Source organism: Notothenia rossii, assembly GCF_949606895.1.
Source record: "Notothenia rossii genome assembly, chromosome: 4".
Lineage (NCBI taxonomy): Eukaryota > Metazoa > Chordata > Actinopteri > Perciformes > Nototheniidae > Notothenia > Notothenia rossii.
Window position 1 is genome coordinate 18662285 of NC_136902.1, and position 17521 is coordinate 18679805.

A 17521-nucleotide genomic window follows, 5' to 3' on the forward strand; every position below is an offset into this window, starting at 1 on the left:
TTTATTATATATCCATGATTGTTACTCTGTTTTCATGAAGTATGTGTATGTTTACACGCCTGTGTGCTTGCATTCAAATGAGAGTGTGTGTGTGTGTGTGTGTGTGTGTGTGTGTGTGTGTGTGTGTGTGTGTGTGTGTGTGTGTGTGTGTGTGTGTGTGTGTGTGTGTGTGTGTGTGTGTTGCTAATAGACACAGGGGACCTTTGTATTTCTTAACAGGCGCTGGTGGTTAGGAGCAGAATAAATGTTGGGGCGAGCTGCTGTGAGTCACAGGCTTCAGTCATAATCGTAGTGAGACCCGTAGAAAATGATGTCTCTTTCGTTTGGTCTAACTTCTGCCTCGACAAACCATTTATTTCCTTGGCTGTAAGATTGGCAAGAAGCTGCCTGTTTGGCTTTTCAAAACTAGATTCTGCTTTTGCATGGCCCTTTTTGTTTTGGAGGAATAGCAGTTCAGGTAGAGAAGAGCACAGCACATATACAAAGGCATGTACACATGCAGTGGCACAATACATGTTTTTGTGCAAATGTGCCCAGTGCACTTCTGCAGGTTAATGTTGGCAAACAGTTCGAAAAGGCGTAGAAATCGGATTTCCTTTCATTATTTTATCAAACACTCTTTGACATACAGTAAAGTGTCCTTGACAGAAATAAAGAATGAGCTCTACTTAGAAAAGTGTGAATGATTTCAGAACGTGAGCGTTGTGACCCACCCTTCTTTTTCTCCCTCTCTTGGGCACCACTCGTCTTATGAAGTCATTTTGCTCGGTCGTTCTGGTCGATAACAGATGAGTAATGACTCCTCGAGCATAGCAGCATGACATCAGGAAGGTCATTTGAGTGGAATAGGCGAGAGGTATAATTTTCTGCTTAAAGGTCTTTGTGACACATTGTCCTTTACATTCCCAGACAGTTGAATCAAATGTCTGTAGACATTTGATGGGGACTTCGCAACTTTGAGTAATAGTGGCAGATACCTCAGTACTTTCAGGAGCTCAGTTTATTTTTGCCTACAATTTTATTTTAAGCTACTGATATTATCTCTAATAAAAAGGTGACTTGTGGGACTTCTGGGTATCTCTTCTGTGTTATATTGCCCTGATAAAGGGGTGTCACATATATCGAGTTTACTTATTCCAAACTATGGAAATGTGAGTCTCCTCTGTAGTCTGTCCAACTCTGCTGTCCTCGTGCAGTGGATGCTTAGGGACACACACAATAACACATCACTTTTTATTTTAAATGAACTCGCCATAAGTGGATATATGAGCATGTTGCAGAAAATGACCACATGGGGGCGCCAGCTCACACAGTATCGGTGTTTTTCTCAGTCTGCCAGAGTTGCCCCATATTGCCCTGCTTTAGAGCCATAGAAGGGGTGGTGGTGCAACAGGGGTTAAGTGAAGTTTAGGCACACCCTCTTCACTGAAAGTCACTATCTTCCCTCAACTTCATGACCAATCTGTGTTTCTCTTTGAAGAGCCACATCTGAGTGCTGAGCAGCAGGAGGAAGCCCGTTATTAAACTCTGAATCATCACGCTCTAATGGCAGGACATGTGGAACAGTATACAGGTGTACATGTTATTATGACACATCAATATATAAACACACACCATTTTGTATCCACATGTTTTACTTGGATTGCACTATGTGGTATTGGAGTACTTAAAGTAGCTGAATGATATTTCCAGAACATGATCTTTCCTGGTGTTTCTAGGTCTGACTGACCTAGATTTCTCCGGGGAGGTTCACACTGTTACTACATATTGTTCTGTTTGCGGTTATCCTTAGTATTTGGGTGTTGCTGTATGTGTGTGTCTGGGTAAATGCATTCATATCAGTGCCAGGCTCTTTGGTTTTAATTCTGTCTTTGTCATATTTTCAGAACTGATGACAAGCGCAGAGAAATGTGCCGTTCAGAAAGGGCGACCAATTATTGTTTGGTATTTTTATTGGTCCAAAAGAGTTTTAAAAATACAAACGTTTGTATTTTTATGGTGGTCACGCTCAGTGCTGGTCTCCTTTGTGTGCTGTAGAAATGATTCCACTGGAGGCCATCGAGTTTTAGTTCCTAGTTTGGGTGGAAGACAAATGGGTTGACCGGGTTTGTGGTTCCTCTCCGGAACAAACCGTTTTTAGATCACAATGTTTCGCCAGAGACACAGGACCTGATACTGTGTCACTAACTTCTCTCCCAAAACATTAGAGCTCAGCTTGTCCTAATCATGATGATACACTACACACTGCAACAAAAAAGCTCCAAAGCCTACTATCTGTCTCATATCTATGAATTTGACATGCCATATTTGCTTTGGTTTTGTTTCACTGGTGACAATATTAAAGCCCCCTGAAACAAGTTGGTAAGTCAATTACAATATGACTGAAGCCAGCACCAACAAGTATATCATGGATAATCTGTTTGTTTATGTGAACAATTTGTGTTCCTGTATGTTGTATTTGTTGGGCTTTGTTTGCCATTATCAAAACAGCCTTACACAGGAAAGTGGGGAAGAGAGTGGGGATAATATGCAGCAAAAATGCTATGGGCTACTGGAGTTAAGGACTCAACGTTAATACATCAGCAGCCCTATCCACCAGGTGAGCAAGGTTGCCCATTTTTTACATAGTAATATCAATGATTAGTCAAAAATCAACTACTGTTTTGAAAGGTTAATGTCATGTCTGAAGTCACGGTTGGTAAAAGGTTATTGAGCTTCAACACATTTAAGGAAAACGTGGTCCTGTCCTATCATCTTGGTGATAAGGTTATCAGAGTCAAACCGTATGGCTGTAAACAGTGAGGAGCCATGTGTGTGGGAGACGACTGAAACAGACGTCACGATTCCTCAGGAGGATACACTCACTGAGACAGACAGTCCACACCGCAGTCCATGGCTCAGAGAGTCTGAGTAGCTGCCTATCGTAGGTGGTCTGCTTCAGCGGGAGGTGTGTGTGGTGGGAGAGTGGGATGACATATGCGCGGTGGTTTAATGATAAAAGTCTGTGTGTGTGAGAGAGAGAGAGAGAGAGAGAGAGAGAGAGAGAGAGAGAGAGAGAGAGATGCGGGAGTAGAGTTTGAGGGAGCCTCATACACTGAGAGATAAAATGAATGACTGCTGTTCTCATCATAACAATTGAGCTACTGGTTGGGAGGCCCCCTTTTCTCCCAGAAAACCATACGGCTGCCCTGTGTCTTGCCTGTCAACGAAAGGCCTTTCTCTCCAGAGAATGTGTTTTGATTTGGAGAATTCTGACAGAATTCCTTGCCGCTTTTTCCCATATCCATGAATCACGTGACGTGCTTCTCATATGGTGATGTAGCGTTTACGTTATGTTGAACGTTTTTTCTGCACAATTTCACAGAAGGCAGAGCGACATGGTTAGATATTTCATCGAGTGGTTGTTATTTTTTGCGACCAGGCCAAAGCAAACTTAGGCTGGTGAAGAATGTAATCATTTATCTAAGACCAGAGGCGACATGCTCAATTTGACCTGAAATAAGGCTCTGTGGTACCCGTAGGAATAGGGAGCTAGGGTGTGCATGAGTGCTTATGTATATGTTTCCGTGCGTATTTAGGAGAACAAGGTATGTCAAAGCTACTGTGCTGCTACAACTCGAAGCCAGGCCAGATACTTCGTTTGTTTGTACTTCCTCTTGTGTTTACTGCATGTGGAGATAAGCATGTTCCAGCATCAGCCTTATGTAATTTGTGGCAAGCTCACCGGTGCCTTCTTCAAGATGTACAGATCATGACTGGTATAGAGTGTCTTACTCAAGTGCCAAGTGCCTACGTCCTTGGAAACGTGTGAAGTGACTCTTCAGCCAACTCACATAAAATGAGAGAAACATTTGAGAATAAATGAGGAAATAATATAAACCTCACTTTTCTTTCAGAGGCAGTGACCACCCTAGAATCCCATCTAAAACACTCATGGCAATCATGAATTGCTGGGAATTGTATCTGACTTTGGCAGTGTGAAACCTTCCCATCATTCCCTGAAGGGTTTAATGTCCCTATTGCCTCTGGACTGGCCTACCAGAGCCCTTAGCTTGACTATATAATGACTGTCATTAACATATCAAGATTTGCCGAGGGGTCCTGAATGCCTTTTCCCTCCATTGCCAAAACCAAGATGGCTCCTTTAAATCTTTGCTCTTGCCCTCCAGGGATCAGAGAACACCAAAGTCTACAGTCTAATTGGATTCATTTGTAAAATAGCTGTGGAGATTTGGACATTATCTATCTATGTACCCATGACTGGAATGCAGCTAATTCCCCCCCACTGGACTTTTTTTTTTACCCTGTCACCATCTAAGTTAAAATCTGGTCTCTTGATGGCCTGAAGTGCTTTTCTTGTTTTTATTGGATTCTCATGTTCATTAAATAATACATTCTTTTCAGTATATGTGCCTGTCTTTTGTACAGCACAAGCCCTGATCTGAGAAAGGTCCACTTGGGTCAAATTTGGAATTAATGCTTTGCAGAAGTTACTGAATGGAGCTTTGTCTCTCTTAAAAAAAACAACTAAACAAGAGTAAAATGGAGACATGAAAATAAAAGCTCTAAGCCAGTGCATCTCAGTGAGTCTATCAACTTTGCACATTTAACTGCCTTTTAAGATGACGAGTGAAATATAGAGGAATGTTGAGTGTGCTTGCGGAAATTATAAGTCACCATGTCACCATCTCCTGTCACCAGATGTGCTCTCCCTTTGTGACTAATTTGTAGACCTCTGGAGACTCATTGCATCGTGCTGTGTCCTACCAGCTGCATCTGCTTGTGTTTTGTCTGATACAGCTCCGAGCACTTTGTGTTTGAGTGTGTGCATGTGTGTCTTTGTGTGATTGTGTTCTGTTTTACGGATGTTCATCAGATAAAGGCTTTTGAACACCACAACTGGCTATTACACCACCACTTTAGCAACATGAGGTTAGCCGCAGAAAGGCAGATGTACAGTCCTGTAAGTCAATGGGATGAATCAACTCTTAGTAAAACTTGACTAAACTGGTACTGAAGCTGATTTGGTCACACCATTTAATGGTCGTGCTGTTTACACCACTAAGTCTAACTTCTTCTCTCTTTATGGATCAAACCCTAATTGTCTTGACCCAAGCCCTACAATGAGGCTTTTTTTGCTGCTCTTCTTTAAGCTGCCAGGCCAAATTGGAATATATCACAGCAAGAAATTGGAGAAATTGTCAATGGGACATTTTTCTCAAGGCTAGTACAGTTGTGTACATTTTACAAATGCTAGTGTATCTTCTTCTGCTGGTGACTTTTTTTTTTAACCTTTTTGATTGTGAGTTGCTTCTTCAACATCAATATGCTAACTTGAGCTTTTCTTGTCTCTGTCCTTCTCTTTTCAGATTGAAAACCTGTTGGAGCAGTTAAAGGATAAGGACAAACAGCTGGCTGGGTTGAGGGAAAGGGTCCAAGGCCTCCAAACTGACTCCAGCAACACAGACACAGCGCTCTCCACTCTGGAGGAAGCCTTGTCAGAAAAGGTACAGAAAAAAGGGAGGGGTGAAGCGAGGGTACGGATGGCATTGTTGAAAAGGTTGTAAGTAAAAAAAAAAGGCAAACACCTACTGCCGAGAAGACGGACTCAAGGTGAGGGTTGAGGTTGCTATGTTACAATAGTTGCTGGGTCGATGGTGTGAAGAATTATGCACACTATAAATGAAGAAAACTAAATCTTGGTTTTAGATGCAGACAATAAAAAACACACATAATGAAACCATTTGACCACAAGAGTCGGTAAATGTTTACCCATTGAGGCACGCTGCTCTTTCTGTAAGCTGGTATCCGGCATACGGCTTAATTAAGTTGCGTGGTTTGTTATGACTCACTGCCATAATTTACTGACACAACCTCCAGATTTATAGAGCTGGGACCACAGGAGATGAGGTCGTCTTAGAAAACAGTAAGGGAGAGAAGGGATGGGGAGGTCTAAGGTGAACATAGACAGTGGATTAGTCCCTGTCTATAACCAAGCCGAACATAGGGAGGGGATGATCTATAGAATAAGAGGAGGATGGAAGTTTTGAAAGGGGGAGGAATGGAGGGATGGAAAAGCCGTATGGCAGAAGAGGCACAGCCCTGATGGAAGAGGTGGCCCCAGAATTAAGGGAGGGAGAGGTCAAGGAATGTAAGGGTGGAGGCTGGGTAAAAAATTAGTAACTTCTGCTAGGCATATGAGAAAAGAAGAGAAAGAACAGAGCTAGCAAGAGGAATACAGTTTCAACGGATCAGACTGGGATGGAAATTCAATAACTGATAACAGCCACACACATATAGAAGAAAAGATTAGCAACTGGTACCGTGTGTGAACATAATGGGAGAGAGACCAAGTCTGGAAAGTCTCAATGTAATTTATACAATGCCGGTCCAATGTTAGTAAAATATCATTATAATTGATTTTTTGATTTACTAGCCTACACAGCCTAGGCAAATAGTATAATGAGCACCCATATGTATTGGAAGACACACTGCTGCATAAAAGCTCATAGCTGAACTGCCATGTGAGTCAAGGTGAACTGAACAGACTCGCTTCACATCCGTGGACGGGTGAGTGTATGATCTGGATGTTAATCGTAAACATGTTGCTTTTGTTGTTTTTTTGGCAACATGAGAGAGCAGCTGGTCTCCATGGAGCCTCACCTCAGCCTCACTATACTAAAGATGAATGGTCTTGCTGGCTACTGTGGTGTTTTGACTTAAGTCAAACGTGGTACATTTCATCACACAGACTCATTTACCCAACCCCATTGATTTTGCCATATTCCCAGGTAAATAGCAACTACGGGAAACTTGAAAGCTAAACGATTTTTTTCTTTTACATAAACCTTTTGCAATGTAGTTAGCTGTCTGGTTGCCAGTGATGTTCTAATTGGAGACATGCTTGAACACAGGGTAGATTTGATAGGATATACTGAACTGTAAATGACAATGGAGATGTCAAATTATAGACTGGCAGTATAAACAGTCTACCATGAACTGACTGGCTTGATTTCAGTGTGACTCGATCTTGCTTAAGTTTGTTGAATGTTTGAATTGTTGCTAGCAGACATTTATTTGGTACTAAAGTCTTAAAAAATGAATGCTTTGGCGCTGCAGGCTAAATAATGGTTCCCATTTACATGTTTGTTTGCACTGCAGGCTAAAAGATGGATGCTGGTTTACATTTTGTTGGCACTGGCTGCTGCTTAAGAGTTTATAGAGTTCCCAGTTAGGACAGATGTGGGTGTCCAGCCATATATCTTGTTTTGCCCGTGGCTGCCACTTTTTTAAGTGTGTTCCCATGTGCACATAGTCTATTTTTGCATGTTTATGCCTATACATGTCTGTGTGTAAAAATAGCACGTGTTACTTGTGTTTACCCAGTCAGATCAACCAAAAATAAAACACAAAAGAAAAGGAGGTTAGGGAGGTGGAGTGTTTGGGGGCAGCAAATGGCATTAGCATGAGCTTCATCATCTACACAACGTAAGGTTATGATATCTGCTCTGTATGTCTGCTTGCTAAAGATTGGATGTTACAAGCCACAACTGAGTGAGCCAATCATTGCTAAGCGAACTGAAAACAGCTGATCCCAATTAGCCAATACAAGCGTGACTTCAGTGCTCTGCCTGAACTAGCGATATGCTTCATTACTGACATTTTGAAAGGTGGTTAAAGTTAGGTCAAAGTTCAAACAATTTCTAATCTAATGAAAGCAACTCTATGTTTTTTTTTATAGCAATTCTAAATTGGAGGAACATCATTAGCGCTGAGTCGGCTTACAGTGCCCACTCAATAAAAATATATGTGTTTTTACACAATGGTAAGTGCTTTGGCTGATCTACACTGAATTAGCATCCATTGAATCAACAAGGAAAAATGCTTTGTGTTCTCAGAAATCACTCTTTTAGACAAGATCTTGGCTGATGTGTTTCTCATTCAGTACATAGATGTTTTCACTTAAAATGATCTTTTATCACCGAAATTTGTTTTTGTTGCCGACAGACTTTGAAATGAATAGCATAATGGCATTATAAACTGCAAATCCCTTTTCTGCCTTGGTCCATCTGTTTATCCAGAAACCACTTCTGATGCAGCCTACATATAATTCAGCTGTGATGAGGAGAACATTGGCGAGCTTTTCAGACTTTGTGGTCAACACAGGGTGTGTGTAATGTGTTTACAAGAGTGAGTGTGTGTGTTGCTAATCACACTCCCTGTCACAAACCTGCTCTTGGAGCCAGTCACCAGCCACAGTACTGTGGTTCTAATTAACAGGCGAGGGCATTGTGCCCAACGTGCCCTGCTCTTTGGTGCTTTTATGTGTATGTGTGTGTGTTTTTTTGTGTGTGTGTCCCTGTCTGTGATGTTATGTGTGTGCGTTTGTGTTTTGTTTATAAAGTATGCTCCATACTTAAGCCTTATAAAGACAGATTTAATTATCACATCCCGGTCTCTTTTTTCTCTGAACTCAATCCTAGAGATATTTCAAAATGTGGGGAAAACACCCAGGCCCTATTAGCCATGTGGTCTCTCTCCCTCTGTTCGTTCTCTCTCACCCTCTCGTCTATAGCTCACTATGCAGTGCATTACTGTGCCAGGTCTAGTTAGTGGGTGTATTTGTCCAATTACCCCGAAGTTTAAACCTGCCAATCATGCGGCGATGCCACATCGTAAAGCGTCATTGCTGAGCTGTGCTCTATGCCTAAATAAACACCTGAGTAAACACCTTGATAATCACTTCAGTCCACACCTAAACACACACACACATACACCTTAACACGACCTACTACACACACCTTGCATGCTTCGCCACCCATGGTGTGGACCTGGTCTCAGGCCAATGTCCAAATCCTTAGTCCTCTTGCTGTCCAGTGTGATTAAAGAAAAGAGAACATGATGATGTAAACACTCCAGCTTGGTTTAATAGCAGGTGATGAGAAGCCGTTAGGATGTGATCTACTGTTCTGTCCAACCTGCTTTCAATAAATCTATCTGTGTCCCTCAACCCTTCTCCTACTTCCTCCGTCTCTGTGTTCTACTTTGCTCTGATCTTCTCTTGTCCCTGCTATTATTTATGGCCCTATTATTTATGTCAGGCCTTTTATGAGTTTGTCTGTGGCCTGATTTTGCAAGACATGCTGGCAAGCCTAAGCAGCCAGAGACTGGTTCCGATTTTTTTATAATGATAGGAAAATAAAACTGTAATCACACAGGGCTGAAAATCTTTTACACACTGGGAGCAAAACCCACAGTTTTTAAATGTGAACAAACATTTATGCAGATAATAGCTATTGTCCCTACTATACTCCTACTCCCATCTCTTATCAAACCTCTCTTATCTGTTGTTCTTTTACTAACTCAGGAGCGTGTGATTGAGAATCTGCGCGATCAGAAGGAGCGGGAAGACAGGGTTCGCATGGAGGAGCTGGAACTGATGAGGAAGGAGAACCAGCTATTAAAGGACAAACTTTCAGTACTGCAGCCCCTGAAACTGACTCAGAGTCAGCCTGCCATCCCCGTCCTGACCACAAACCAGAAGCCTGATGAAGAGGTCAGTATGGATTATTTTGATCAAGGTAATAGAATGTGATGTTTTGTAAATAGAAAAAGGTGCGTGACATGCATTGTTGGTAGTTCAGGTAAATATGTGTTGGCTATTGTATTACATTGAATTTAAAATATCCAAAACAAACCCTGTGGTTCAAACTTTGCGTGTGGATATGAGCACTGTACACAGGATTGGCAGTCTGGTATGTGTGTGGACTGCAGACAAACGGCAATCAATATTTCATCGGCATCCACATCATAAGAGAATTGCACATGCTTCCACACTTGTGTCAGTCTCTTAAGTGAGCCAGACCTCATAAAACAAACACATTTCTCGAAATATTTTACTTCTGAAATCTCAAAAGGAACTTCAAGACACTTTATAATTATATTTTATTGTACATAAAGAATGAAAATAATTAACTTTACAACCACTCTGCATTGGTGTAATACCCTGCTTGCACCCTGTATTTACACTGCGTACATCTACTGTAATAGTCATTCCACTCTCTTACCTCCCTGTGCGCATCCACAATATTGTTAGCAACTCCCTAGCAAAGGGCCTGCCTGCACTTTGTCCCACAGGATAAAGGGATGAATTAAGGGAGAGTGATTTATGGACGTAAAAGATCCCTCTATCCCTGTTCAGGTGCCAAGTCAAAGCCTGGCTGTCTTTTTTCTCCCTCTTTTTCCTCTCCAAGGCCTACAAGCCAGGACAGAATCTCGCCCTGCCAGAATTTATGAGAATGTTTTTTTTATTCTCATAAAAAGCATACACACATTTCATTCTTGTGAAATTATATCTTGTTGAATGTTGACGAGGCACCACATGAAAGCAAAGCATCTCAGTAACTCTTTGTAGCCAGCAGATTCACACTCTGACAGAAGTGTTGCCATAATTGGAATATTTTGTGTACTCGACAGCAATCAGACCTGTTATGTAAACTTGAAGATTATTCAAAAGCACAGATGTTTGTGTGTATATATTTGTTAGTATGTGTGTGTGAGTGTTTATTTCTGTGTGCCTGTGCATGCCTGCCAGCACAGACTAAACTGTTGAATGCATATTTGTGCGGATATATGAGTGTCTGCATGTGTTTAAGTTGTAGCAAAGTCTAACCGAGTCATTTAAATTGCCATCATAAAAAATGTGCCTTTCCTAAAAGAAACAGTAGTCAGTAAAACCCTTATGTCTGATGAATGCAAACTGCTTTTTGTTGGTCTGTGTGCGTGTGTGTGTGTGTGTGTGTGTGTGTGTGTGTGTGTGTGTGTGTGTGTGTGTGTGTGTGTGTGTGTGTGTGTGTGTGTGTGTGTGTGTGTGTCTTTTATAACAATGTCACAGTACAGGATTAGTCATTGTTTCTAGTGAAACATATTTAGTTTGCCTATTTCAAAGAAGACTGTTTCTGTAATTTTTCTTAATGCAATTTATAATTATTTGAAAATACTGAAAAACATCTTAAAACTGTTCAAGGTCTTTGTGTTACAAATGTTTACTTTTATTGAGGTTGTATATGTAATACATTTTTACAATTAAGGCACACAATATTTTTGTTTGCTTGAGATTTTTCCCTATACAACCTTTGCTAGGATATCTCCAGACTGGCACCCGATAAAATAAAAACAAAAACTAATAGTTGGACACAAAAGCCTTCACAAAGTGTGTTTGATCCTATTGCAGTGCAGTGGAGTGTGACAGGTTGTGAGGGCTGTAATACTCAGTAGGTCAGAGGTGAACTGACATGGTGCCTGAGATTAGATTCTGATCAAACCGACTCTCCACACACACATATACGTTCACACGCGCCATTTGCTTTAGCAGGGCTCCAGAGTGTTACCAAAAGTCTGTCAAGTGCGACTAAACATTTTCATAGGTAGCACCAGAGCGCCTGACATTTAGCAGGTCTCTCTCTGTGTGTGTGTGTGTGTGTGTGTGTGTGTGTGTGTATGTGTGTGTGTGTGTGTGTGTGTGTGTGTGTGTGTGTGTTTGTGTGTGTGTGCGTGTGCGTGTGCGTGTGCGTGTGCGTGTGCGTGCGTGCGTACGTACGTGTGAAACCGCACCCTGTGCACCTCAAGCAACCTCACAAGCTTAAAACATACCGGTAATTTAAAATGTATACAACTGTTGATTGCTTCTACATCAGAGAAAATCCTTTGGTACCCTTTACACCTGTCCCTGGAACTGAGAGGCCCGGTCTGTCTCCCCTGTCGCCAGTAAGATGCCTAATCCTCACCAGAGCCGCCAGATTCAGAGGGGGCAGCAAAAAGTGTGTGTGACACTTTAGATTTAATACCGATACAAAACTTCACCGCTAATTTTTTTCTTTTTCTTTAAAACAGCCAGTTCAAAACAAGAATGTCGCTCAGCTTTCAATCATGGAGTAGAAAAAACGGGGCATCAGAAGTCAATAATAGTTTTGTCTCCAATCGTTTGCTTGAAATGGGCAGACATTTGTTGACGGAAAACAAAATGATGTTATTGTACTACTTAAAAAAAATATTTCTGCTATAAAGATTCATCCATTGTTGACCTAAAACTAGACTTAATTAGCTACATTTAAAAATTCCTAAGAAAATGTGTTCAAACTATCAATCCCTTTTGTTAATTGCAATTTAAATATTGCTGTGACACTCCACAAAATATTAATAAATCTGAATAAAACAATGCAAACCAGCTTCTTATAGTAAATGCTTTAAAGCTTCTAAAACACCTCTAAAGTTGTATTAGCAATATCCTCAATTGACGATAATCTCATATTTCTGAAATTCATACGAAAATTGAGGAATAAGCTTTTAGCCTAACGGCCATTTACCTCCTACAGATTATGCTGTGGCCCACACACTGTAACTGCAGATGTTTGTATTGTTGACTCAGTCGAGCTATTAGTGGATCTTTTTATCTTGACCTCACAGCTTTGTTGACTTCACTGCCTCCTCTTCCACTTCCCATAAAACAGTATTTGTTGATTCCGAAGTTAATAAAGGACTTCTGAAACTAAACACTAGTTCTTCAAAGAGAACATTGTAAAGCACCTAAGGGAAGGCTGTGACCTTTTCAGAGAGGGTTGGCGTAAATCAGCAAGGAGGCACCACACCTCAACTCGCTTTTGTCCTATTAAAAAAACAATTTCTCCAACCAGGCAAATGTATTATCCTTATGATACATACATGCAACTTTTTCCTATTCCTTTTTAAAAAATGTATTGGAAGAAAATATGAAGACTAGATTTATCAGACATTGATTGTTTGCACTGACTTATCTTTGTAGAAAGATGTCATATCTAAGATATATTATATACTCGAGACAGTTATTACCCTCAGGAGTAAAAAAGATCTAGGTGCTGGGTATCCTGTGACCCAGTTTAGATCCATGGTGGCCACACATATTTAACTTATTTGTAATATTTACAGTTCAGAGACATTTCCAGGAATGATAATAATAATTTCAGTGACCAAATATGTAATCGTATCTTTACTGGCCTTCCCCCTCCTGTCATAATATCACTAATTCCTGTTGGACCAGCCGTCTTTTAGCCCCTGCTTTTCCCCTCTCTGTACTTTCCAACGTAAGAACATAAACTCTGGTCTACTTAGCCTTAATGCATTTTGTGCAAGCTCAGATTGGGTTTGATGTGTGTGTGAGGCTAGGTGCAGAGGTAATGGGGGTGAGGAGGAGTTAAACAATGACTCTGCTTTCCTTCCTGAGGACCAATTTTTCCCCCTTTTTCACTTGTTTTCAATCTCTAGTTCACTGTTTTTAATATCCAGTAAAGGCATTCGTCTGTATACACATGCAGTACAGTGACAAGCTTATGGGGCTTTTTAGGTCACATGTGGCACATATATTGTAGAAAGTCAGTCAAACTCATATATACCCGGGGCAGGACTAAAATAAAACTAAAGTCATAGACATTATAAGTGTGTGTTTTAAATAAATGGTTAAATGGTTTATTGCTGAGCTACCTTACTGTATCTAAAAAACATGTGCCCATGGCTGTATCTCCCATATACAGAGGCCCATTTATACAATTGGTTCATCTAGTGTTTTTTTTAAAAATGGTAATGAATTGGCTAGCGGTATGGACAGTCATTCTTTGTTTTTCTTTTAATAACAGACTCAAGCTACATAGCTACATGTACAGTCCCAGACCTATGTAGACCTGACAATAAATTGCTGTGTGTGAATGTATGTGTGTGAGTGTATGTGTGTGTTTGTGCGCTCTCACTTGATGATGTTTAAACGAGTGGCCTCAGCTGTTTCAACAAGTTAACCAATCTTCACAAACACAGTAGACAGAGAGTAAAGACCAAGCGAAACAGAGACAAGTAGGGAGAAAGATAATTCTAGGGTACAAACTTCCTCTGGGATATTTTTCTCAGAGAAGAAAGAATTCATCAGTGTTTCTCTGTTTTTTTCAACATTTTACTTTTTCAGAGGTTTGGTGGTCTCATAAAATCGCAGCCAAACAGAGAGAGACAGTAATTTTATAATGATAATGACTGAACTCCAAACTCTACTGACAGACGCCCCAGGGAGGCAACTGATAGACACAAACCACACAAAATCAGTCAGCAGAGGAGAAGGTGGGGGGGGGGGGGGGTGATGAAATGATGAAATGATGAGAGCGGATGAAGGCACAGACTGGTTCTGCTTCCGATAGACGGTGACCCTGACCACATCTTCAGGACTGACTTACCATTACTCAAGTTACATTTGCAGAAATATCTCCTAACTGACCTCGTATACAGTTACAGTCAGTCTCCAATCTTCAGTCTTAGTAAAATGTAAAATTGTATATTGTACCTGGTTCTTAAACTCTGTTTTTACTTTGCCTTCTAGGTAACAGCCAAAGTAGATGGACCCCCAGCACGAAGCCCCACAGTAAGCCATGTTACTGTATTTAATGCTTCTTGGTTGTTGGTGCTCGTGTGTGTGTGTGTGTGTGTGTGTGTGTGTGTGTGTGTGTGTGTGTGTGTGTGTGTGTGTGTGTGTGTGTGTGTGTGTGTGTGTGTGTGTGTGTGTGTGTGTGTGTGTGTGTGTGTGTGTGTGTGTGTGTGTGTGTGTGTGTGTGTGTGTGTGTGTGTGTGTGTGTGTGTGAGGCCATTTTAGGACATCTCAGATGCTCTGCTCTCTGTTGCCAGACTAACTTTTATCTGTCTGAGCTGTATTTTGTCACGCTTAGCTCAACGTCCATCAGTCATATCTTTCCTTTGTCAGTTTAAACCGTTCCCTTTCATTCTTAACTCTGCTTGGTCAGACTTCAGCTGCACCACAGCTTCACTTGTAGTTTATTAGCTTCAGGTGTCCTTTGTTACGCTCAGCTTTTATCCCCTAAAGTTGGCCTTTCAGCTGAAACAGGATAGCATGCTAATACTTACAGTTAACAAAGTAGCAATATTTTCCATAATTCTATCATACCATGATACAAATGCAATTTGAGTTTTTTCACTTGAAATATATCGTTTTTTAAGGTGCAACTTCATAATTGTGTTGTACATTCTATTGACTAACTAACTTAGTTAATTCATATTTTGCAATGCTGAAATTAAAATAAATCTGTAGGTGGTTTATAGGGAGTACAGAAGAAGAGTGTGTTATTTGCTGACAAAGACCAGCTTAGGCTAATGTGTGTTGAAGTATATGACAAAGTTTAAATGTAAAGTTATGTCTGAAAATAATCTTTAAAAAGAGCAGCCCTTGAAAAGCCTTGTATGAGATGGCCTAAATAATCCATGCAGGATATTACTTTCTCTCATGTATCCTCTTCTTCCCCCCAAGACCCAAAATATTGAAGAAGCAGTCCGGAAGTGTCCAGACATCACAGACCGTCTGAGGCTTCTGGAGCAGGAAGTGGCTCGCAACAAAGAGGATTCTGGGAAATCACAAGTGGAGGTTGAGAGGCTAATGATGGCTCTGAGGGATGCTGAAATGGACAAATTGCTCAAGGAGAAGAAAATTGCTGACCTTGAGAGGTGAGGGTCCAAACTTCAATCATACATATATCCATAACAACACACCATGTGGGTGTCCTCAGAGAGCAGTGTCCTTCCAAGTGACCGGATCTTTCTCAGATCTCAAATCTTTCCTAAGTGGTGTATTTATAAAAGAGTAATCCATGAGACATAAACTGTCTAGATTGTGTCCTCCCTGCACTTGAAACCACTTCCACGCTGTCATGCCTTTTGCCTGATGTAATCACACTTGAAACTAGAAATGCACATTGTGACCTATGCACATGAGGTTTTTAATCACTTGGTTTAATTTCTTATCATTTGTTTCATGTATCTGCAGACCTGGGTAAGTATTTCTTAATATCACCAACACTGTCAGTAGCCATCACTTGTGACATCATGGAATGACATTTTAGGTTATTATAAATGTTCCCAGGTATAAAGTTGGAAATTGAGGAATTTTGGCTCAAATCTAATTCCCAGGGAGAATTGACTATCCCAGTGGGACAGTAAATTACTGTAATTTACAGCAAACAATCTCGGTCCTTATTCCTGCCACCGCAATAACACAATGAGAGACTTTATATGTCACTGGAGACTTATAGCTTCTCTGTTGTGTGGAATTCCGCTAAGCTTCTTCCCATTTCATTGCTATCATGTGTGTTTTTCTTCATGTAATTCCGTGTTTTTACATACGTGGCTGTAAACCCAACAGGTAAGTAGTTTTGGGTATGTCTTTGCATTACTGTAAAGGCATTCAGCGTGTGTATGTGTTTGTGTGTGTGTGTGTGTGTGTGTGTGTGTGTGTGTGTGTGTGTGTGTGTATGTGTGTGTGTGTGTGTGTGTGTGTGTGTGTGTGTGTGTGTGTATGTGTGTGTGTGTGTGTGTGTGTGTGTGTGTGTGTGTGTGTGTGTGTGTGTGTGTGTGTGTATGTGTATGTGTATGTGTGTGTGTGTGTGTGTGTGTGTGTGTGTGTGTGTGTGTGTGTGTGTGTGTGTGTGTGTGCATGTCTGTGTGTGTGTGTGTGTGTGTGTGTGCATGTCTGTGTGTTTGTGTGCCTGCCTGTGTATGTGTGTTTGTGTGTATTTGAGTTTGCCAGGAAGGCAGCCAGCAGCATGCCGGTGGGAGGTGGTGTATCCAGCCCAGAAACTGGCTGTTTATACTACTCTGTTTATTACTGGCACAGTACTACTCAATTATCATCTGATTTATGGATTGGCATGTTTTGTATATATGCCCAAATGAGAGGTTAGTTAGTGCCAACACAAAGGTACTGCAAGTTGGTGTCTGTGTGTGTATTCACTTCATGTGTGCATGTGCAAAAAAGTAGGGGAAAATTATGTTTTCGTGTGTCTTCTTTCCGTACAAAGTGGATCTTGACTTGAAGCTGTTTGTGTGCCCATTGGCATGTGTGTAGATTGACAGTGGGAGCTTTCTCTATTGGTCAATCGCCAACTGCACAAAAGAAACCATGAATGTGAAAGAAGTATGTGCAAAAACATTTTATTTCAACACAAGCTGGCCCCTAAGGTTCGATATAGTTCTGAATGGCTTTTAATGCATCTGGTTAGGCTGTATGTACTGAATCCAACATAGTTTCCTGCCTCATTCATTACCCGTTTTACAGACTGCACTCTGGCAGGGATACCGTGTGCTGACTCAAACTGTGTGGGAACGCATGGGTATTAAGTATAACAGGGATACAGTAGCTCCCGCAGACTTTGTTCACACAGTTTACTCTCTGTTTCAATGTGTTTGTGCATGCGTCATAACAACCTCTACAGTGCATGTCTGCTACTCACATGCACCTGTAACCAGAGTGTGCGCATGCACATGTGTGTGCTCACTGTAAGTTAGTTCCTGTGTGCAGTGTTTGGGGTCAGGAGGTTGAAGAGTTCACCTTAATGTGTCTATCGTATCGAGGTGCTGTCTCATGTCAGACAGTCACTTCTATTTGTCTGTAGGGGTCAGAGGTCAAATACATGTCAGCTGCAGGTTATCAGAGGAGTATCCACTG

At 41.1% G+C, this 17521-nt stretch overlaps 1 protein-coding gene across 11 annotated transcripts in view; it reads left to right on the plus strand.

Annotated features, from left to right (window-relative positions):
- Positions 1-17521, plus strand: part of LOC307035604 (ERC protein 2-like) — a 146072-nt gene that overhangs the window by 46532 nt on the left and 82019 nt on the right. For all 11 annotated transcript variants that reach the window (XR_013807147.1, XR_013807148.1, XM_079675163.1 and 8 more), the window contains 4 exons: positions 5370-5507; positions 9368-9556; positions 14393-14434; positions 15332-15525. Coding sequence is in view for 9 of the 11 variants with exons in the window: in XM_079675163.1 (XP_079531289.1) it covers positions 5370-5507; positions 9368-9556; positions 14393-14434; positions 15332-15525 (563 nt within the window). In the remaining 2 variants the exon portion in view is untranslated. The remainder of the gene's footprint in view (positions 1-5369; positions 5508-9367; positions 9557-14392; positions 14435-15331; positions 15526-17521) is intronic.